Genomic DNA, 23,125 nt, shown 5'->3' with positions numbered 1-23,125 from the left:
AATGACTACCCACATGAGAAAATACTATAGAATACTACAATACTTACTATAGAATGATGTAGTATACTGTAGTATACTATACTACACACGGTAGTAACCCTCGATCATGTGTAGTACACTGTAGAATACTGTAGAATATTTACAACAGTAATGTCTGCAAAATCCCTACAGTCTGTAAAAACACTACACTTTTCTAACTATAGTAAATATTACCGTATTTAATTAGCATATACCCTGCCTATTCCCCTCCACCATATCCCAATTTGTGCCAACCATAAGTGAGAAACCAAATGCCAAGTATAGACAATATATTGTGTTCCCTACAGGTTATAGAAAATAGCAGAAGCGCTGAACTATCTGTTCAGATTATGGAAAATGTGCTATTTTAGTATTTCTCCACTAGGTTTCCTCAAGGAGAAAGTCTCCACTTCTATGTCAAAGTTAATAAAACTAAAACACTACAGTATATACTACAATCAGCAAAAAACACTACATGAATTACTATAGTACAGTGCATTCGGAAACTATTCAGGTCCCTTCCCTTTTTCTACATTTTGTTACGTTACAGCCTTATTCTAAAATGTATTACATGTTTTTTTTCTCATCAATCTACAGTGCCTTGTGAAAGTATTCGGCCCCCTTGAACTTTGCGACCGTTTGCCACATTTCAGGCTTCAAACATAAAGATATAAAACTGTATTTTTTTGTGAAGAATCAACAACAAGTGGGACACAATCATGAAGTGGAACAACATTTATTGGATATTTAATTTTTTTTTAACAAATCAAAAACTGAAAAATTGGGCGTGCAAAATTATTCAGCCCCCTTAAGTTAATACTTTGTAGCGCCACCTTTTGCTGCGATTACAGCTGTAAGTCGCTTGGGGTATGTCTCTATCAGTTTTGCACATCGAGAGACTGACATTTTTTCACATTCCTCCTTGCAAAACAACTCGAGCTCAGTGGAGGTTGGATGGAGAGCATTTGTGAACAGCAGTTTTCAGTTCTTTCCACAGATTCTCGATTGGATTCAGGTCTGGACTTTGACTTGGCCATTCTAACACCTGGATATGTTTATTTTTGAACCATTCCATTGTAGATTTGGCTTTATGTTTTGGATCATTGTCTTGTTGGAAGACAAATCTCCGTCCCAGTCTCAGGTCTTTTGCAGACTGCATCAGGTTTTCTTCCAGAATGGTCCTGTATTTGGCTCCATCCATCTTCCCATCAATTTTAACCATCTTCCCTGTCCCTGCTGAAGAAAAGCAGGCCCAAACCATGATGCTGCCACCACCATGTTTGACAGTGGGGATGGTGTGTTCAGCTGTGTTGCTTTTACGCCAAACATAACGTTTTGCATTGTTGCCAAAAAATTCCATTTTGGTTTCATCTGACCAGAGCACCTTCTTCCACATGTTTGGTGTGTCTCCCAGGTGGCTTGTGGCAAACTTTAAACAACACTTTTTATGGATATCTTTAAGAAATGGCTTTCTTCTTGCCACTCTTCCATAAAGGCCAGATTTGTGCAATATACGACTGATTGTTGTCCTATGGACAGAGTCTCCCACCTCAGCTGTAGATCTCTGCAGTTCATCCAGAGTGATCATGGGCCTCTTGGCTGCATCTCTGATCAGTCTTCTCCTTGTATGAGCTGAAAGTTTAGAGGGACGGCCAGGTCTTGGTAGATTTGCAGTGGTCTGATACTCCTTCCATTTCAATATTATCGCTTGCACAGTGCTCCTTGGTATGTTTAAAGCTTGGGAAATCTTTTTGTATCCAAATCCGGCTTTAAACTTCTTCACAACAGTATCTCGGACCTGCCTGGTGTGTTCCTTGTTCTTCATGATGCTCTCTGCGCTTTTAACGGACCTCTGAGACTATCACAGTGCAGGTGCATTTATACGGAGACTTGATTACACACAGGTGGATTGTATTTATCATCATTAGTCATTTAGGTCAACATTGGATCATTCAGAGATCCTCACTGAACTTCTGGAGAGAGTTTGCTGCACTGAAAGTAAAGGGGCTGAATAATTTTGCACGCCCAATTTTTCAGTTTTTGATTTGTTAAAAAAGTTTGAAATATCCAATAAATGTCGTTACACTTCATGATTGTGTCCCACTTGTTGTTGATTCTTCACAAAAAAATACAGTTTTATATCTTTTTGTTTGAAGCCTGAAATGTGGCAAAAGGTCGCAAAGTTCAAAGGGGCCGAATACTTTCGCAAGGCACTGTACACACAATACCCCATAATGACAAAGCAAAACCAGACACTACAGTGAATACTATAGTATTTATACCATAGTTGTAACGGTCTTCTTCTTCCTCCTCTGAGGAGGAGTAGGAGAGATCGGACCAATGTGCAGCGGGGTAATTGTCCATTTTAGTTTATTAAACTGAACACTAAAGAATACAAAATAACAAAGTGAATGATACAAACGAAAACCGAAACAGTCCTGAAATGTGAAACAAACATTACAACAGGAAACAATCACCCACAACTCAAAAGTGAAACCAGGCTACCTAAATATGGTTCTCAATCAGGGACAATGATAAACAGCTGCCTCTGATTGAGAACCATACCAGGCCAAACACAGAAATCCCAAATTATAGAAAAAGGAACATAGACTGTCCACCCCAACTCACGCCCTGACCATACTAAAACAAAGACAAAACAAAGGAACTAAGGTCAGAACGTGACAATAGTATACTATAGTATTTTTTCATGTGTTGAAGCAGATTTTCAAAAAAAGAAAAACATTTGATCAAATGCTCCTCAACTCCACACAGTGAGTGACCCCATACATCCCCTTTCCCCCTCCCTATTTTATCAATTTACCATTGAATTTCTCCACAAATACCTAATCACATCAGTACTTCTTTTTCTCCCTACTAAAGATTAGGAAGTTTCTGTGCATGTGTGGATCACGTTCTGCACATGTGTTTCTTGACCTCTACTTTAACCACACATTTTGTGGTCTCCTTCCCTTCACATTTCTCACTGCCAATCATGAATGATAATTTTTCAAGTTTTAGGCGTCCCAATAATTTGATCTCAATCAGTTTCATGGGAATATGTACAGTAGCATCGCCTACCTGTGTACTTTGCCTAGTGGTGCACGCTGTTTAGTCTTGGCCACATGAGAGAAAATGCTGTGGTGTTTTTGTCTTACAGTAACGTAATACCATTGTATTCAGTTCTGTTGCGTAGAATACTATCATTATGGAATCTTTCAGACTTTAATTCAGCTATGATCTAACTTTATTAAACAAGCAGCATTTGCCAGAGTAGCCTGTTCTCTATGAGTAGAGCAGAGACTGTGCGTAAAGTAGAGAATAAACACTTTGCGCAGAACGTTATCGACACATGCGCAGAAGCTTCTTTAGTCTGGAGACGAAAAGGTAAAAGTCACACCTGCAGCCACTACGATAAAATAAAGAGCAACCACTCCTCACCTCATACAAGCTGAGCTCTTTGGCCGACGAGGGTTCTGATATGGGGCTCTTGAGGAGCGAGGCCCTGTCCAGAGAGCAGGGGACAGTGGGCAGAGACCCGGCCAAGCCCTGCCTCTCTGTGAGGCGGCGCTGGAGCAGCGCGTAGGCCAGAGAGCTGTCGGAAAGCGAGCGGTACAGGCCCTCCAGACGCCGGTATGTCAGGTAGTCCAGGATGTTGAGGCCATTCTCGGTGAAGAGACGCACGAACTGGGGCTTGTCGTTGATCAGCGCGTCCGTCATGGAATCCTCTAGGTCCTCGTACTGCGGGAGGATGTTTTTCAAAACATATCCATTTGTCGATCTATCTAAAAGAAAATTGTGTCTCTGTCTCTCTCTCTCTATCCGTCTGTCTGTCAAAATTAAAACAATACTATCGTACCGAGTGATAAAAATAAGAAACGCTCCACAAATTGAACATTTTCTAAATTGTTCTGATTTCCAACAAGCCTATCTTCTCTGTATTGTTCCTTATTTTCCTATTATCCGATACAGATATATTGAAAACATACAGTCTGATAAATGCCCTGTCAACTAAATAACATAACATTTTTTTTTAAATGCTGTTTAACAATGGTGATAGTGAGGAGCAGTTCACCTTCCATTGGATGCCTCCGTTGAAGAGTTCACTCTTAGCGATGTCCACCCTGTTCCAGGCTACTGCTAGCTTCAGCTCCTCTGTGTACTCACTGGCATCGCTGGACACACGTTTACTGGCTGACAGACAAATACATAGAATGAATGAGTAGTTTGACCAGGATCATGTTTAACATATCTGTCAACAGATAGCAAACGCACACACACACACACACCATACACACACGCGCACAGACACAAATAGACATGCAGACGGAAGAATGCATGCATGCACGCACGCGCATACACACACACACACACTTCTACCTCTGACGAGAGCCTTCAGTAGCACTGTGTCAAAATCATCAGAACTCTCCTGCTCCCCGTGGAACACTGTGATCAGATCTCTGTTCTGGTAGATACTCAGAGCCTGGTGAGAGAGAGGAGGGAGGTATAGAGAGAGAAGGGTAAAGAAGAAAGAAAAGGAGTAAGGTTATGTGCTCACTTACATAAACTTGCTTTCTCTCTCACAGACACACACACACGTAGCAGTACTTCCGTCCCTCTCCTTATCCAAACCAGGCTTGAACCCAGGACCCTCTGAACTCATCACCAATTGCCACCCAAGAAGCAACGTTACTTATCGCTCCACAAAAAGTCAACGGAAACAACTACTTCTATGCCTCAGAGCGGGTGACATCACCAATTGAACACTACTAGCGCATCGCTAACTAGCTGGCCATTTCACATTGGCCAGACACACACACAAACACACCCATCCACACACAAACAAGCTCTCACAGTCGCACTGCAGAATTAAACATTTATCCAAGTGTTTTTGACACCCTGGTTTGCTCCTACTGCTCTGTATCATTCCATTTCTCCAGAAGTAAAATTTCTAAGTTAATGGTTAAGTTTAGACACTCATTTCGAATGGAAATGGTAAGGGTTAAGGTTTGGGATTGGGTTGAAACAGAAACAGTGCCCACCACTGGGATCAAACACACAACCTTCTGATCCACAGTCATGGGAATATTTCCATCTACTATCCCAGGATTATGCACATCTGCTATCCCCGGCCACAATGCCCTAAAAAAAAACTCAAGACTACTTGATGGTAATAGTGCTCACTGTTGCCCCTACTGGCCGGTTTTGAAGGGATTTCCTGACGTCCTCAGTGCATAGCTATACCTCCAATTTCGAAGTCAATCTTGAAGGATCTCCCTGACACACACACACACCTCCCCCCACACACACCCGTCCACACACACACACACACACATCCCAGCCCACCCTGCCCCCACTCACCCTGTCCACCAGCTTCTCCAGGTCTGCCTCGGCAGTAAAGTGCCTCCGGACCCTCTCACGGGCCCTGTCACGCAGTTCCGCACTGGGGCTCTTGCTCCCCTCAGCCTCTGGCTGGGGAGAGGGGGGGCTCATGGGCACGGCTGACAGTGCATCTAGCAGCTCACAGATAAGGTCCGCCGCTGGACCAGAACCATTCAACACCAGCCAGGGAGTAGCCTTCTTCAGAGAGAGATCCACCCTCTGAGGGAGAGAGGGAGGGAGGGCAAAAAGCAGAAGAGAGTGAGAGAAAGTGAAAGAAGGAGAGATAAGAGGGAAAGGGAAATTCAAAACGGAAGGAGAGAGAGAAAGAGGGGTTAACGAGAATGTTCTGGTCATGCACAGTAATGTACTATAGGCCTAGTAATGTCATGAAAAGTAAAGCAAGTCATAGTGATGATAGTGATGTTGCCATAGCTTACCTCCAGCATGGCAGCGTCCCCTGAGATGAGCATACACAATACAGGGACATCTATACTGCCACTGCCTGGAAAACAACAGGTACAGGGAAAGGGTGTAGGACAAATGGGAGAAGTCCATAAAATCAAGTTTTTAAGTCATGAATCATTGATCAGATGTCATAGTCAATGTCCATCAATGTTTCATGATTTACTACTTATGAGAATATTTATAAGAATATGTATTTCCACAAGCATCATGGAAGACTGCGAATGTATCAAATTATTGTCAAGTCTTTTGCAATATTCAGTAAGGTTACATACACACAATAATATGATTATTGTTAATAGTCAGATTAATAATAGTTTGAGTTGACGTTTACGTTTACGTGCCTTGCAAGAAGAACGATTTCCCCTATAATCCTGTTTACTCGGACACATCTGAAATCAGGCAACCTGACGGGACTTTGAAAAAATGCAAAACATCTGCATTCAAAATAAATGTTCTACCACAGCAACCATGTTATTTTTGTGAAGCATATTTGATTCTGAGTTCGAACATATAAAGTTTGTATGTAAAAACTATTTCTAAGATGCATACTTTCAATATTTCCGAACTCCCTTCACTTGCGCAAAATAAATCAATTTGAGCTGCTCGTGGCTAGCATGCACAGATCAAATACACCGCTATGACTCTGAGTGAGGCGTTTCCATATCCCCAATAATTCTAAAGATTGCTCAGAGGACCAGACGAATCAGTTTACGCTTACTTTGATTATGACCGTGCGCGGAATTAGATGAGCAGAGTAAGGAGTTTACAGGACTAATGCCATACTCAGTTTAATATCTAATTATTAGTGTGCATGTAAACGTGATCAGATTGTGAATGTTATTGATCTCATTGTGAATGTCCATCATATGAATGTCAATGTGTGAATATTTCATGATTTACTACTCATAGAAGAATATATATATATATATTTTTAACCTTCATTTAACTAGGCAAGTCCGTTTAAGAACAAATTCTTATTTACAATGACGGCCTACCCCGGCCAAACCCGGACGACGCTGAGCCAATTGTGCACCGCGCTATGGGACTCCCAATCACGGCCGGATGTGATGCAGCCTGGATTCAAACCAATATAAGACTATGTATTTTTACAAGTTAGTTCCTTACAAAAAAATAAAAACACAATTGAACACGTCACGATAAGTCATCCTTGCGCCTTTTAGAGAGTAGGGAGACCATGCCAATCATCTGTGTCGATCTAATTTTAATATGTGTACCAACGGATCTCAATGACAAAATAAAAGAGAATATTGCCAAGTATTTATAGTGTTGAGGTCAACAACAAAAACTTCCATGGTTTGCTCACCAGATGAGTTCAACTTTGGATTAATTGTTATACATTGTTAATGTTAGTCTTTCTTACTGAAATATATAAATAACCCACCAAATATTAGCGATACAAAATAGTTACACAAGCGTCACTGAATTACATTAAACTAGTCGTATTAACCAAACGCTAGCAAAGCAGGGCTGGCGTTATGGGCGGGACTCCTTGCCCATCAAAATAAAATATTGATAGTTGAAGGTGATTATCACCTTGGTAATTGCCTCGAAACTGAACCTAAACTATACCGAAACTAATTTCACACTTTTAACAACAGATTAAATAAATGTAAAGCATGATGGGGAGAAAGGGAGAGAATGGGTGAGTTGCTGCCTGCCATAAAATGAGGGACAGTGTCTGACAGACCAATCAACCTGCACATGTCCTCTACTGTATGCTTATTGCTTTTGTTCAATGTATGGTTATTTTGACCATTGATTATTGTTGTTACTGATGTCCCGTCGACAACTTTGATTCTTATTATTTTCATATTGTAAGTATCCAAAGTAAGCTTTGGCAATATGTACATTGTTACGTAATGCCAATAAAGCAAATTGAATTGAATTGATGAGCGAGGGGAAACAAAAGACACATTATTATGTAGGGTAGGGCCATTCTATTGTATTGATTCATTCTATTATAATCTCAAAATGATATGTAGCCTACCCACTACATATCCACCGAATCCAAACAGTTTTATAGTCTCCTCTGGCCTACTTGGAGTACACAAGTGAGAACGTGCATAATTTGCAATGGTAAGAAGACCAAGATGAACGGATGCACATGCTGCGTTAGCGTTGCTACAAAATCTGAATGAAAATGACTCAAGATGGTGGGGAAGAAATGAATCATGATGACATCTCTGATGACTATTCTTCTGATTCTGAGCCTCAGCTTGAACCTACAGCTCCGAGGCCTAACCGCAAAATAATGACAGAATGGTGGGCACTGAGCAGGTGCTTGCACCACCACCAAATGAAAGGAAAACACTGTTTGGATAGAACAAGCTGGTGACAATGCTACAGACCGATTATCAGCACAAAATGTCACCAGTGAGAGAGCCGGCCCTACATCTCAAGTAAAAAAACAAATCAGCAACGCAATCACCAGCTTTCGTTGTTTATGTGACATGGGCTTGCTCCAACTGATAATTGATTATTTTTGACTGCTGTCAATTTGACATGTATATTCATTATAATGCCATTATTGCTTGTGTGCTGATTTCCCCTATTTATCAAGCATACTTGGCATACAGTATCTCATTTACATAAGTATTCACTCCCCTGAGTCAATGCTTTGTAGAAGCACCTTACAGCTGTGAGTAGCGATTACAGCTGTGATTCTTTCTGGGTAAGTCTCTAAGAGCTTTCCACACCAGGATTGTGCAACATTTGTCCATTATTCTTTTCAAAGTTCTTCAAGGTCTGTCAAATTGGTTGTTGATCATTGCTAGATCACCATTTTCAGGTAGATTTAAGTCAAAACTGTAAATCGGCCCCTCAGGAACATTCATTGTATTCTTGGTAAGCCTTGTCCTTGTGTTTTAGGTTATTGTCCTGCTGAAAGGTGAATTCATCTCCAAGTGTCTGGTAGAAAGACGACTGAGCCAGGTTGTCCACCATAATGTTGCCTGTAATTAGCTGTATTTCATAATGTTTTTATCCTGAAAAACTCCCCAGTCCTTAATGATTACAAGAATACCCATACCACTATGCTTGAACATGATGTGTTGTATTGGATTTGCCCCAAACAGCCACATTTTTTGCAGTATTACTTTGGTGCCCTGTTGCAAACAGAATAGGTGTTTAGGAACATTTGTATCTGTACAGGCTTCCTTTTCACTCTGTCAATTAGGTTAGTATTGTGGAGTAACTAGAATGTTGTTGATCTATCCTGTTTTCTCCTATCACAGTCATTAATAAACTCTGTAACTCTTTTAAAGTCACCATTGGCCTCATGGTGAAATCCCTGAGCGGTTTCCTTCCTCTCCAGCAATTTAAGTTAGGAAGGACACCTGTATCTAGTGACTGGATATTTAATGTCTGCTTTTTATTTTTTTTCCCCCATCTACCAATAGCACTTCTTTGTGAGGCATTCCAAACCTCCCTGGTCTATGTAGTTGAATCTGTGTTTGAAATCCACTGCTCGACAGGGACCTTACAGATAATTAATTGTATGTGTGGGGTACAGAGATGAGGTAGTCATTCAAAAATCAGGTTAAACAATATTATTGCACACAGAGTGATTTATTATTGTACACACAGTTATCACATTTGGTTCCTTGGAAGTTGTGGGAACGTATGTTTTTGGTTTCACATTGGTTGTGGGAACGAAGCCATAGGTATCTGACTGCCAAAACATTTTTTAAACATTCCGAGAACAGAAGTGACAATTTAGTCTGTTCTGTGAAAGTTTATTTTTAGGTTGTAGGGAGGTTCTGAGAACATTTTCTTGGGAGGTTTTATTAACGCTCTGAGAATGGAAATTCTAGGTTATATGTAGGTTTTTGAACAACTTCCTTAAAATTATGACTGAATGTTTCAATAAGACTGCTAGATTTTTTTGAACTCCAAGCACAGATAAGAAACATGGAAATTAATTTCCGTAGGTATTATCGTTCAAACACATTTTTTTTTTATTGTGATAGAGCATCAGTGAAATTCAAACCTGTGATATTTTGTTTTCTAGTCATGGAATTAGACCACTGCGGCACTAGGATGGAGCTAGCATGCTATGTTTTTGTACGCATACAAAGCTGGTCATTTTAGTCTGTTCAAACAGACCCCATTTTAAAGGAAACAAACACTCATTAAGATCAGGTGTTGCTAACAACACACCTGAACACATTTAACAAGATAGAGGATATAGAGAGTATTGTTGACGCTGAGAATAGAATGTATATGTTTTTAAATAACATTATTAGAACGTTCTCTGAAAGTTGCAAAAGTGTTGTGGTTTTTATGAAAAGTTTTCTTCATGTTCTGAGAACGGAATTTAGAGGTTATTGATGTTAATGTGTACAATAATAAAATATATACATTCCCAGAATATTGCCAACATTGCCAAGAACCTTACATTCTCTGAAAGTTCTGAAAACATTGTTTCAGTTACACAATTTTTTCAAACGTTCCCAGAATATAGTAAAAATATGACATTAAATCTAACCACATAGGAACTTGTGTGGAATGTTCTGTGGAAGTTCTGCAATTTCCACAGAAAACCTTTTTTCTTAACGTTATCGGGAACATGTCTTAATCCAAACCATGAGAAAACCTGTAGGAAACGTTATGCTGAAGTACTGACATTTCCACAGAAGAACATTGTTTCTTAACATTCTTTGAACTATTCGAGAACTTTCACAATGTCAAACCAGTTGGAGAACGTTCCTAGAATTTAAATTAAATGTAATCATGTTTGAGCTTTTAGAAGCAATGAAATATTTGAATGAAAATAAAGTTTTTTTGTCAAGTTCCTTAAATGTGCTGAGAATGTTCCAATGCCAAGCAACTATCCTGCATTATTCCCAGAAAGTTGTAGGAAGGTTGAATGCAAAATAACCATAGAACAACTACACTCTCACAAAGCTCTTAGAAACAGATGGTTCTCAGAACGTTATGTGCTAGCTGGGCTGTGTCTCACCCCAGATGCCTGTGCGTTGGTGGGAGATGTAGTCCTCCATCTTGGCCCTGAAGACCATCTCCCCTCCCCGCCGGCCTACACTCCCATCATCCACCAGCAGGAAGGCCTGGTAGTTATTATCCAGGCAGCACGAGTCACGGGATGTGTTCTGGACATAATATCGTGCTGGAAAACTACCCTGAGGAGGAGAGGCGTAGAGAAATAGAGATTGTGTGGGGGGAGGGTTAGAGAATGTGTGAGAGAGAGGGGGGTGGGCGAGAGAAATTATGGGTAGAGAATGGGATCAGAGGAGGAGAGAAGGGGTAAAGGAAGAGGGGAGAGAGATCAGGGTAGAGAAAGGAGGGTAGAGAGAGAGAGGGAGAGAAACAGGGAGAGAGACGTAGTAAGAGAGAGAGAGAAGAAGACATTGTGATTCCCATCCCATGTAATAAAAATACCTCGTTGTTATTAATTTGATTTCCTGTGGTTTTGGATTTCTCAACCTAAAAGGGCATCTTATTGAAAGAGAGAAAGAAATAGAGTGAAAGAGAGAAGGGATAAAAAGGAGAAGGAAGGGGATATAAATAAATTAGGAAAGTGAGTGAGAAGCAAAGAGGGGAGAGATGAAAGTGAACAAAATTCTATAATTGTATATAGTGCCAGTGTACAGTAAGTAGCGTGTTCCTATGCATTCCAGTGTGTGTGTGTTTCTATGTCTGTGTCACGTGCATGCTTAATACTGTATACATTGAACATTGTGTGTGTGTGTGTGTGTGTGCGCGTGTGCGTAAATGTACCTGTGCGTTGATGAGCTGCTGTCTGTTGTGCACCAACCCCCAGGGGGCCACGCCCACAGCGATGACTTTCTTCTGGGACAGGGAGGAGGCCGCCGCCGCATGATCCCTCACTGCTTCCCCAACACAATGACTCACCCCCTCCCTCAGCCCCCCCGTCACTATCCACGCCCCTGGGAGAGAGGGGGGAGGTAGAGGAGAAGGAAGAGAGGGAGTGAGTGAGTGAGAAAAATAAAAAAAGAGGGAGCGAGAGATATGGGAAGAAAGGGAAGTGAGGGCGTGAGACAGAGCATGAGAGAAATGTTTATGACACAATTATAATATGCCACTTAGCAGATGTCATTATTCAAAGCGACTTGTAGTACAGTGATTGCATAACTGTGACCCCTGCAGGAATTGAACCCCCACAACCTTGGAATAGCAAACACCACACTCTTACCGACTGAGCAACCAGGATGGGCAATGGACAATAGACAGATAAGGAACATAAGCTTGTTGGTTATGAGTCAAGGGCACCGTGAAAACATGTAATTTGCAGTGAAAGATGACATCAAATAAATTGTATTTTTGGGGAATGAGGCCCAGGAAGGATTTGTTTAAAATACTTCATTTGAAAGCTGAACTACATGCACTTATTTACACTTACTCAAAGTATATCCTGTTCTACTGGTTGGCCTCTTACCATTGCTGTGTCTGCTAATTGTATGCTCTATGGACAACCTGCTTATTGTCTTGCCTTGCTTTAATCAACAACTGTCTGGCCTAGATGGTCATGTGTGCTGTAAACTTTTAACCCATACAGCCAGAGGAGGAAGAGAATGAGAAGGAAGGAGGAGGAAGAGAAGGAGGGTAAATTACAACAGCAATGCAACTCTGTTTGGTAGAACGGACATACTTTTAATTCCACCTGATCCGCTCTGTCCCTATAATACGTTATGAAAGTAAATACCTCATGTATTGATGTCATAGAATCGTATATAGATATCTATAAAGCAACCATGCTGTTTGTCCTCAGTGAATCTTGGGGCTAGGTACAGTATTTCTGCCAGAAAATCATCAGTTCCGTGGTTCATCTTAATGGGATAACATATATGAATTCATGATATATTAAACAAATAGATTCAACGGAGTGGGCGTTATTCTCACCGGTGCCCTATTCCGAACTGATCAACCTCAAACCCAGGACACCTGGGTGTGTGTGTGTCAAATCAATCAGTTTATTTGTCATGTATACAAATTTGCAGATGTTATCGCAAGTGCAGCGAAATGCTTGTGTTTCAGTGCAGTAATACCTAGCAATACAAAACAATACACTCATAATCCAAATGGTAATACAGTATCAAAGCAAGCAATGTCAGAGTCCGGGAATATATGGGGCGGCAGGGTAGCCTAGTGGTTAGAGCGTTGGACTAGTAACCGGAAGGTTGCGAGTTCAAACCCCCGAGCTGGCAAGATCTGTCGTTCTGCCCCTGAACAGGCAGTTAACCCACTGTTCCCAGGCCGTCATTGAAAATAAGAATTTGTTCTTAACTGACTTGCCTGGTTAAATAAAGGTAAATAAATAAAATAAAAAAAAATATATATATATATATATAGAGGAGGAAGGGGAGGACCATCCTCTTCGGTTATTTTGTAATTTTTTATATACCGCACCAGTCAAAAGTGTGGACACACCTACTCATTCCAGGGTTTTTCTTATTTTTTACTATTATCTACCTTGTAGAATAATATTGAAGACATCAAAGCTATGAAATAACACATATGGAATCATGTAGTAACTAAAAAAGTATCAAGCAAATCAAAATATATTTTATATTTGAGATTCTTCAAATAGCCACCCTTTGCCTTGATGACAGCTTTGCACCCTCTTGGCATTCTCTCAACCAACTTAATGAGGTAATCCCCTGGTGTCACGCCCTGACCATAGTTTGCTTTGTATGTTTATATGTTTTGGTTGGTCAGGTGTTAGTCGTTGTCTCTGATTGGGAACCATATTTAGGTAGCCTGTTTTGTCATTGTGGGAGATTGTCTACGTGTAGTGTTTGTGTCAGCACATTTCGTATATAGCCTCACGGTCGTTGTTCATTTATTGTTATGTTCAGTTTACTTTGTGTTTTCATCATCCATTAAAATTATGCATTTACACCACGCTGCGCTTTGGTCCTGGAATGTATTTTAATTAACATGTGTGCCTTGTTAAAAGTTAATTTGTGGAATTTCTTTCCTTCTTAATGCATTTGAGCCAATCAGTTGTATTGTGACAAGGTAGGGTATACAGACAAGGTATACAGAAGATAGCTCTATTTGGTAAAAGACAAAGTCCATATTATGGCAAGAACAGCTCAAGTAAGCAAAGCATTATTACTTTAAGACAAAGGTCAGTCAAGAACTTTGAAAGTTTCTTCAAGTGCAGTTGCAAAAACCATCCAGCGCTATGATGAAACTAGCTCTCATGAGGACCGCCACAGGAAATTAAGACCCAGAGCTACCTCTGCTACAGAGGATAAGTGTGCTCTACACGGATGAATCCCAGGTTCAACTATACCGGCCAGATGGTGTCGTGTGGGCGAGCACTATGCAGATGTCAACGTTGTGAACAGCATGCCCCATGGTGGAGGTGGGGTTATGGTATGGGCAGGCATAAGCTACGGACAACTAATTAATTTGCATTTTATCCATGGCAATTTGAATGCACAGAGATACCGTGACGAGATCCCGAGGTCCATTATCGTGCCATTCATCCCCTGCCATCACCTCATGTTTCAGCATGATAATGCACATGCCCATGTCGCAAGAATCTGTACACAATTCCATGTCCCCCATTGAGCATGTTTGGGATGCTATGGATCAACGTGTGTTCCAGTTCCAGTTCCCGCCAATATCTAGCAACTTCACATATCCATTGAAGAGGAGTGAGACAACATTCCACAGGACACAATCAACAACAGCCTGATCAACTCTATGCGAAGGAGATGTGTCACGCTGCGTGAGAAAAATGGTGGTCACACCAGATACTGACAGTTTTATAAATCCACGCCCCTACCTTTCTTTTAAGGTATCTATGACCAACATTTGCATATCTGTATTCCCAGTCATGAGAAATCTGTAGATTAGGGCATAATTTATTTATTTCAATTGACTGATTTCCTTATATGAACTGTAACTCAGTAAAATCTTTGAAAATGTTGTATGTTGCATTTATATTTTTGTTCAGTGTATATACTGTATATAATGGTGTGTATAGACAGTATGGACAGTATTTCAATATAAAAAGTGTGTATAGCACTGGGTACTGTATATAGGATGAGTAATAACTAGAATACAGTATATACATAGAAAGTGGGTAAAACGATCTGTAAACATTAAAGTGACCGGTGTTCAATGACTATGTTCACAGGACTGCGGTCTCTAAGGTGCAGGGTACCGTGTCTATGCGTGTCTCACCTGTGCTCTGTGCTGCCCTGACCAGCCCCTGTCTCAGCACCTCCCTGACCCAGGTCTTGACTTTCTCGCACCCCTCACCCCCCACCACAGAAACCACCAGGTTGGGGGAGGGTACCCCCCAGTGGGCTGTCATCAGGGTGTATACCATCTGAGGGGTGGTGTCGCACGACAGGCGCAGGAACTGATCAATAGGAAGAGAGAAGAATGGAAGAGGTGGAGAAGGGGACAATGAGTATCGCAATAAAGGGATGATTATCAAGAAGCTGTGGTGAATTGGTGCGGCTACATAAAGTAATTGCTAATTGGTTATTCTGCCTATGGTGTAGTTCATCAGTGGCAAAGAGATGTCGGTACAGGTGAGAACATTCCATCTAACTGATGTGAGGGCTGGCAGCTCTGCTAGAACATGGACTCCTCTACCATTGTTCCATAGAATGCCAGACAGGCATTCTGCTGTGAAATGAATAAACACAACAGCCTCATACCTCACCTCTGCTATGTCAAAGCTCTCTCATTGTCGATATGAAAGACACTTCATGAGCAACTGACGGAGCAACAAGGCCCGACGTAAACGAGCAAGAGGTTGAAATGAAATACGTTCACATTGTTGTCATTTAGTGTCAATGAATGCTTGAGTGACATATTAGTTTCATAACGTATAGCATCTTATAACATCATGAAATTAGGTAAGTAAGTAAGCCTTGGACAATTATGCTTTGTCTGAGCCAGAATGACCCACAGGGCAAGAGCCTCCTGTTTCTTTAGCATGAGGCAGCTTGATGTACAAGTACACACCCTGATGCTATTCTGTCGCAGAGCCTTACCCCCAATCCATCTACTTAATGCTAAGTGCAGAGCAGGGGCATCAGGTCCCATTTATTAGAGTCTTTGGTATGATTTGACAAGGGATCGAACCCCCCAATCTTCCAATTTTAAGACTAACATTCTAACCACAATGCCACTAAAATGGTAAATCATGAGACTTCCATAAATTCAATCACTCAGTAGGGTTATATGGTAACATACACTATATATACAAAAGTATGTGGACACCCCTTCGAATTAGTGGATTGGGCTCTTTCAGCCACACCCGTTGCTGACAGGTGTACAGTCGTGGCCAATAGTTTTGAGAATGACACAAATATACATTTTCACAAAGTTTGCTGCCTCAGTTTGTATGATGTCAATTTGCAGCATATACTCCAGAATGTTATGAAGAGTGATCAGATGGATTGCAATTAATTGCAAAGTCCCTCTTCGCCATGCAAATGAACTGAATCTCCCAAAAACATTTCCACTGCATTTCAGCACTGCCACAATAGGACCAGCTGACATCATGTCAGTGATTATCTCGTTAACACAGGTGTGAGTGTTGACGAGGACAAGGCTGGAGATCACTCTGTCATGCTGATTGAGTTCGAATAACAGACTGGAAGCTTCAAAAGGAGGGTGGTGCTTGGAATCATTGTTCTTCCTCTGTCAATCATGGTTAACTGCAAGGAAACACGTGCCGTCATCATTGCTTTGCACAAAAAGGGCTTCACAGGCAAAGATATTGCTGCCAGTAAGATTGCACCTAAATCAACAGTTTATCAGATCATCAAGAACTTCAAGGAGAGCGGTTCAATTGTTGTGAAGAAGGCTTCAGGGTGCCCAAGAAAGTCCAGCAAGCGCCAGGACCGTCTCCTAAAGTTTATTTATCTGCGGGATCAGGGCACCACCAGTACAGAGCTTGCTCAGGAATGGCAGCAGGCAGGTGTGAGTACATCTGCACGCACAGTGAGGCGAAGACTTTTGGAGGATGGCCTGGTTTCAAGAAGGGCAGCAAAGAAGCAACTTCTCTCCAGGAAAAACATCAGGGACAGACTGATATTCTACAAGGTACAGGGATTGGACTGCTGAGGACTGGGGTAAAGTCATTTTCTCTGATGAATCCCCTTTCCGATTGTTTGGGGCATCCGGAAAAAAACGTTTCTGGAGAAGACAAGGTGAGCGCTACCATCAGTCCTGTGTCATGCCAACAGTAAAGCATCCTGAGACCATTCATGTATGGGGTTGCTTCTCAGCCAAGGGAGTGGGCTCACTCACAATTTTGCCGAAGAACACAGCCATGAATAAAGAATGGTATCAACACATCCTCCGAGAGCAACTTCTCCCAACCATCCAGGAACAGTTTGGTGACGAACAATGCCTTTTCCAACATGATGGAGCACCTTGCCATAAGGCAAAAGTGATAACTAAGTGGCTCGGGGAACAAAGCATTGATATTTTGGGTCCATGGCCAGGAAACTCCCCAGACCTTAACCCCATTGAGAACTTGTGGTCAATCCTCAAGAGGCGGGTGGACAAACAAAACCCCACAAATTCTGACAAACTCCAAGCATTGATTATGCGAGAATGGGCTGCCATCATTCAGGATGTGGCCCAGAAGTTAATTGATGCCAGGGCGAATTACAGAGGTCTTGAAAAAGAAGGGTCAACACTGCAAATATTGACTCTTTGCATCAACTTCATGTAATTGTCAATAAAAGTTGTTGACACATATGAAATGCTTGTAATTATGCTTCAGTATTCCATAGTAACATCTGACAAACTATCTAAAGACACTGAAGCAGCAGAGTTTGTGGAAATTAATATTTGTGTCATTCTCAAAACCTTTGGCCACGACTGTATAATAACGAGCACACAGCCATGCAATCTTCAAAAATTGGCAATAGAATGGCCTTACTGAAGAGCTCAGTTACTTTCAACGAGGGACCGTCATAGGATGCCACCTTTCCAACAAGTCAGTTTGTCAAATTTCTGCCCTGCAGGAGCTGCCCTAGTCAACTGTAAGCGCTGATATTGGGGGGTGGAAACGTCTAGGAGCAACAACGGCTCAGCCGTGAAGTGGTAGGTCACACAAGCTCACAGAACGGGACCACCGAGTGCTGAAGCACATACAAATAGTCTGTCCTCGGTTGCATCACTCACTACCGAGTTCCAAATTGCCTCTGGAAGGAACGTCAGCACAAGAACTGTTCGTTGGGAGCTTAATGAAATGGGTTTCCATGGCCGAGCAGCCGCAGACAAGCCTATGATCTCTATGCACAATGCCAAGTGTCGGCTGGAGTGGTGTAAAGCTCGCCGCCATTGGACTCTGGAGGGGTGGAAACGCGTTCTCTGGAGTGATGAATCACGCTTCAACATCTGGAAGTCTGACGGACGAATCTGGTTTTGGCGGATGCCAGGAGAACGCTACCTGCCCCAATGCATTATGCCAACTGTAAAGGTTGGGGGGGGGAATAATGGTCTGGGGATTTTTCGTGGTTCGGGCTAGGCCCCTTAGTTCCAGTGAAGGGACATTTTAACACAACATCATACAATAACATTCTAGACGATTCTGTGCTTCCAACTTTGTGGCAACAGTTTGGGGAACGTCCTTTCCTGTTTCAGCATGACAATGCACCCATGCACAAAGCGGGGTCCATGTAGAAATGGTTTGTCGAGATTGGTGTGGAAGAACTTGACTGGCCTTCATGGAGCTCTGACCTCAACCCCATCGAACACCTTTGGGATGAATTGGAAAGCCGACTGAGAGCCTGGCCTAATCGCCCAACATCAGTGCTCGACCTCACTAGGGCTCTTGTAGCTGAATAGAAGCAAGTCCCCGCACCAATGTTCCAACATCAATTGGAAAGCCTTTCCAGAAGAGTGGAGGCTGTTATAGCAACAAAGAGGGGACCAACTCCATGATATTGGAATTAGATGTTTGATGAGAATGTGTCCACATACTTTGGTCATATAGTATAGCTGAGTCACTTAATGGTTATGAGATGACGGGCAGTAAGCCAGCTATCTAATTCATTAATCACCCACCCTCCCGCAACTGACAGAGCAGTGTGTGTGTCCTAGTGTAATTTATACTTTAGTAATACCCTGGGCTGTTTGATTGAGCGCTGGACAAACTGAGCAAACATACACTGTCCTCTATCAGGACCTCAACAAGGGACAGAGACCAATCCCATGTACAGTACCAGTCAAACATTTGGACACACCTACTCATTCAAGTGTTTTCTTTATTTTGACTATTTTCTACATTGTATAATAATAGTGAAGAAATCAAAACTATGAAATAACACATATGGAATCATGTAGTAACCAAACAAGTGTTGAACAAATCTAAATAGATTTTAGATTCTTCAAAGTAGCCACCCTTTGCCTTTATGACAGCTTTGCACACTCTTGGCACTCTCTCAACCAGCTTCATGAGGAATGCTTTTCCTACAGTTTTGAAGGAGTTCCCACATATGCTGAGCACTTGTTGGCTGCTTTTCCTTCACTATGCAGTCAGACTCATCCCAAACCATCTCAATTGGGTTGAGGTTGGGTGATTATGGAGGCCAGGTCATCTGATGCAGCACTTCATCACTCTCCTTCTTGGACTGGAGGTGTGTTTTTGGGTCATGGTTCTATTAAAAAACAAATGATAGTCCCACTAAGCGCAAACCAGATAGGATGGCATATCGGTGCAGAATGCTGTGGTAGCCATGCTGGTTAAGTGTGCCTTAAATTCTAAATAAATCACTGACCGTGTCAGCAGCAAAGCACCCCCACACCACCACACCTCCTCCTCTATGCTTCACTGTGGGAACCACACATGCAGAGATCATCCGTTCACCTACTCTGCGTTTCACAAAGACATGGCGGTTGGAACCAAAAATCTTAAATTTGGACTCATCAGACCAAAGGACAGATTTCCACTGGTCTAATGTCCATTGCTCTTGTTTCTTGGCCCAAGTAAGTCACTTCTTATTATTGGTGTCCTTTAGAAGCGGTTTCCTTGCAGCAATTCGACCATGAAGGCGTGATTCACACTGTCTCCTCTGAACAGTTGCTGTTGAGATGTGTCTATTACTTAAACTCTGTGAGGTACAATCTGAGGTGTAGTTAATTGCCGATTTCTGAGTCTGGTAACTCTAATGAACTTATCCTCTGCAGCAGAGGTAACTCTGGGTCTTCCTTTCCTGTGGCGGTCCTCATGAGAGCCAGTTTCATCATAGCGCTTGATGGGTTTTATTTGAGCTGTTCTTGCCATAATATGGACTTGGCTCAAACGCAATAAGAAGGAAAGAAATTTCACAAATGAACTTTTAACAAGGCACACCTGTTAATTGAAATGCATTCCAGGTGACTACATCAAGAAGCTGGTTGAAAGAATGCCAAGAGTGTGCAAAGACGTCATCAAGGCAAAGGGTGGTTACTTTGAAGAATCTCAAATATAAAATATATTTTCATTTGTTGAACACTTTTTTGGTTACTACATGATTCCATTTGTGTTATTTCATAGTTTTGATGTCTTCACTATTATTCTACAATGTAGAAAATAGTAAAAATAAAGAAAAACTCTGGAATGAGTTGGTGTGTCCAAACTTTTGACTAGTACTGTATGTCTTAGCATGTGTATTTCTTAGCATGCCTGTGCATGAGTGTATGCACACAGTTGAGTGTGTGTTACCCACATGGCTGTGTCTCCTGCCAGCCTCTGCGAACTCCAACTCTCCGAAGGCGTCAGTGGGGTACTCTGAGGAGTGCTGAGAGCTATCCCACTGGCTGACGATGGCTGCACCGAAATAGTCTCTCGTAGCGATGGAGCCGTGCGTTTCACGCTCACCCCCGCACTGGCACATCGCCCCATTACTGACAGGGGCAGAGAGAGACAAAGACACACACATGAATACGCACACATATACACACACACATAGCCAGTCATTACAGTGAACAGACAATTCACAAAATCAAAAACACAGGCCACAGACACACGGCGACCCAGAGAGAGGCTGTACCTAAGGCAGTCCTCTATGAATGTGGTGCACACTCTCTTCTTGATGATCTTGGAGATCCAACTCTGTGAGGGAAAGACATTGGGTAACTGTTAGTCACTGTTACCTAACAAGCTACAGATGTTGAATTTTATGCTAAACTGGATGTACACTCTGTACATGAGCCATTTGATTAGCTGTTCAGGAGTCTTATGGCTTGGTTGTAGAAGCTGTTAAGAATAACCTAAAGTTGGCACTGATGTGAGCCATGACCAGCCTTTCAAAGCATTTCATGGCTACAGACGTGAGTGCTATGGGTCGGTAGTCATTTAGGCAGATTACCTTAGTGTTCTTGGCCACAGGGACTACGGTGGTCTGCTTGAAACATGTTGGTATTACAGACACAGACAGGGAGAGGTTGAAAATGTCAGTGAAGACACTTGCCAGTTGGTCAGTGCATGCTCGGAGTACATGTCCTGGTAATCCGTCTGGCCCTGCGGCCTTGTGACTGTTGACATGTTTAAAGGTCTTACTCACATCGGCTGCAGAGAGTGTGATCACACAGTCATCCGAAACAACTGATGCTCTCATGCATGTTTCAGTGTTACTTGCCTCGAAGCGAGTATAGAAGTTATTTAGCTCGTCTGGTAGGCTTGTGTCACTGGGCAGCTCTCGGCTCTGTTTCCCTTTGTTATATTTTTTTATCGCTTTGGTGCAATTTTCACAAGTAAATTTTCACAACTCTTAGAAAAAACTCAAGATATCATCAAAAATGTGTTTAAAAACTCTAAGCACATTAACACACAAAATCATACAGTCACTTTTGAACCCAATTTAAACAGTTTCATCTAGAAATACATGTTTCACATTGCAATAAATGTTCAAATAAAATAATGTCCTTTCACAATGCAATGCTCACATTACTTTTGATATGAGTCTTTTCTCTTACTTAATCCAATTGCTTTTAATTGATTATCACCTAAACCTTTTGTAAACCCTATTGATTTTACATGTAAACTAGTTTGCCTAATATTGATTTTGAGAACTTCATAATTAAAATCTGTCTGTAAAAAAAAAAAAATCATATACACTCAAATGTACTACTATGATGATTTTGTCCCCCAGGTGCATAAACAGTTATATTCCCTGCAATTTCAATGAGAATCTATGGCCAAATGCTTAGGACAGGCTTGATGCAAACTTGTGTCTGCTAAACATTATGTTTCTTAAATGTCTTTCATTTGATTACATGGTGAAATATTCCTTCAATGATCACACTTTTAATCACACATGGAAAGGAAATGATGGACATTTGATGTTTAGAAAATTTTTATGGTTGGTGTATTTATTGGATAATGTGAAAACAGTGTAAGGTTCTGTAATTTACAGTGCTGTAGACTACATTAAAAGGGCAATTTTTAAACATGTATTTAATATTTTTTGCTATTGGATGAACTGGTTGTTAAAATAACTAAATTGCGAAGATATCATTATGTTGTGTTTTGGCGATTAAACCAATGTAGTCATTATATTTCACAGTAAACATACAGTTGAAGTCGGAAGTTTACATGCACATAGGTTGGAGTCATTAAAACTTGTTTTTCAACCACTCCACAAATTTCTTTGTTAACAAACGATTGTTTTGGCAAGTTGGTTAGGACATCTACTTTGTGCATGACACAAGTCAATTTTCCAACAATTGTTTACAGACAAATTATTTCACTTATAATTCACTGTATCACAATTCCAGTGGGTCAGAAGTTTTCATAAGATACAGAGGTAGAAAGAGGAAGAAAGGGGGGAGAGATTTCAAAATATCAATTTTGGTCGAGTTGCGTTGTTTCCCCCATACAGCTGTGCAAGTCGAGTGTGTCCCTATAGTACAAGACACATCCTGCGCAGTACAGCTTGTAGAAAAAACGGCTCGCATAAAATGGAATATAACGTTGCAGATTAAGTTCAGAATGGCACAATTTATTGTGTACAACATCTAAAGACCTACATCACTATACTGAGACCAGGTCTGTTTCTAGAAGGACGTATTTGGGTGTTTTTGAAGCATGTATTTTGCGTGCCCTGATACAGCACAACGAGCAATGACAAAGTGAATTGCGGCTGCGGTAAGTTTCTCAAAAGTAAGTGTAGTGGGACATTTTTTGTGTCCTCTGTGTTTCTGCAAATGCGTGACGACATGTAGCGTGTTGTTTCCTGATTATTGTGTTAGGATGTTCTGTGACTGCTCTCAGGGAGAGGACTAATAGAAG

General features: G+C 41.5%; 1 protein-coding gene across 2 annotated transcripts in view; it reads right to left on the bottom strand.

The window, feature by feature from the left end:
* LOC139420948 (transient receptor potential cation channel, subfamily M, member 4a) overlaps positions 1–23,125 on the bottom strand; it is a 60,972-nt gene that overhangs the window by 26,196 nt on the left and 11,651 nt on the right. For both annotated transcript variants that reach the window (XM_071171378.1, XM_071171379.1), the window contains exons 2-11: positions 20,886–20,947; positions 20,562–20,739; positions 15,061–15,241; positions 11,620–11,789; positions 10,844–11,021; positions 5,835–5,899; positions 5,377–5,616; positions 4,396–4,498; positions 4,091–4,209; positions 3,457–3,756 (exon numbers count right to left, since the gene is read on the bottom strand). In XM_071171378.1, coding sequence (XP_071027479.1) covers positions 3,457–3,756; positions 4,091–4,209; positions 4,396–4,498; positions 5,377–5,616; positions 5,835–5,899; positions 10,844–11,021; positions 11,620–11,789; positions 15,061–15,241; positions 20,562–20,739; positions 20,886–20,947 — 1,596 coding nt within the window. The remainder of the gene's footprint in view (positions 1–3,456; positions 3,757–4,090; positions 4,210–4,395; positions 4,499–5,376; positions 5,617–5,834; positions 5,900–10,843; positions 11,022–11,619; positions 11,790–15,060; positions 15,242–20,561; positions 20,740–20,885; positions 20,948–23,125) is intronic.

Source organism: Oncorhynchus clarkii, chromosome 12, assembly GCF_045791955.1.
Source record: "Oncorhynchus clarkii lewisi isolate Uvic-CL-2024 chromosome 12, UVic_Ocla_1.0, whole genome shotgun sequence".
NCBI lineage: Eukaryota > Metazoa > Chordata > Actinopteri > Salmoniformes > Salmonidae > Oncorhynchus > Oncorhynchus clarkii.
This window is presented reverse-complemented; position numbering and strand designations above follow the sequence as displayed.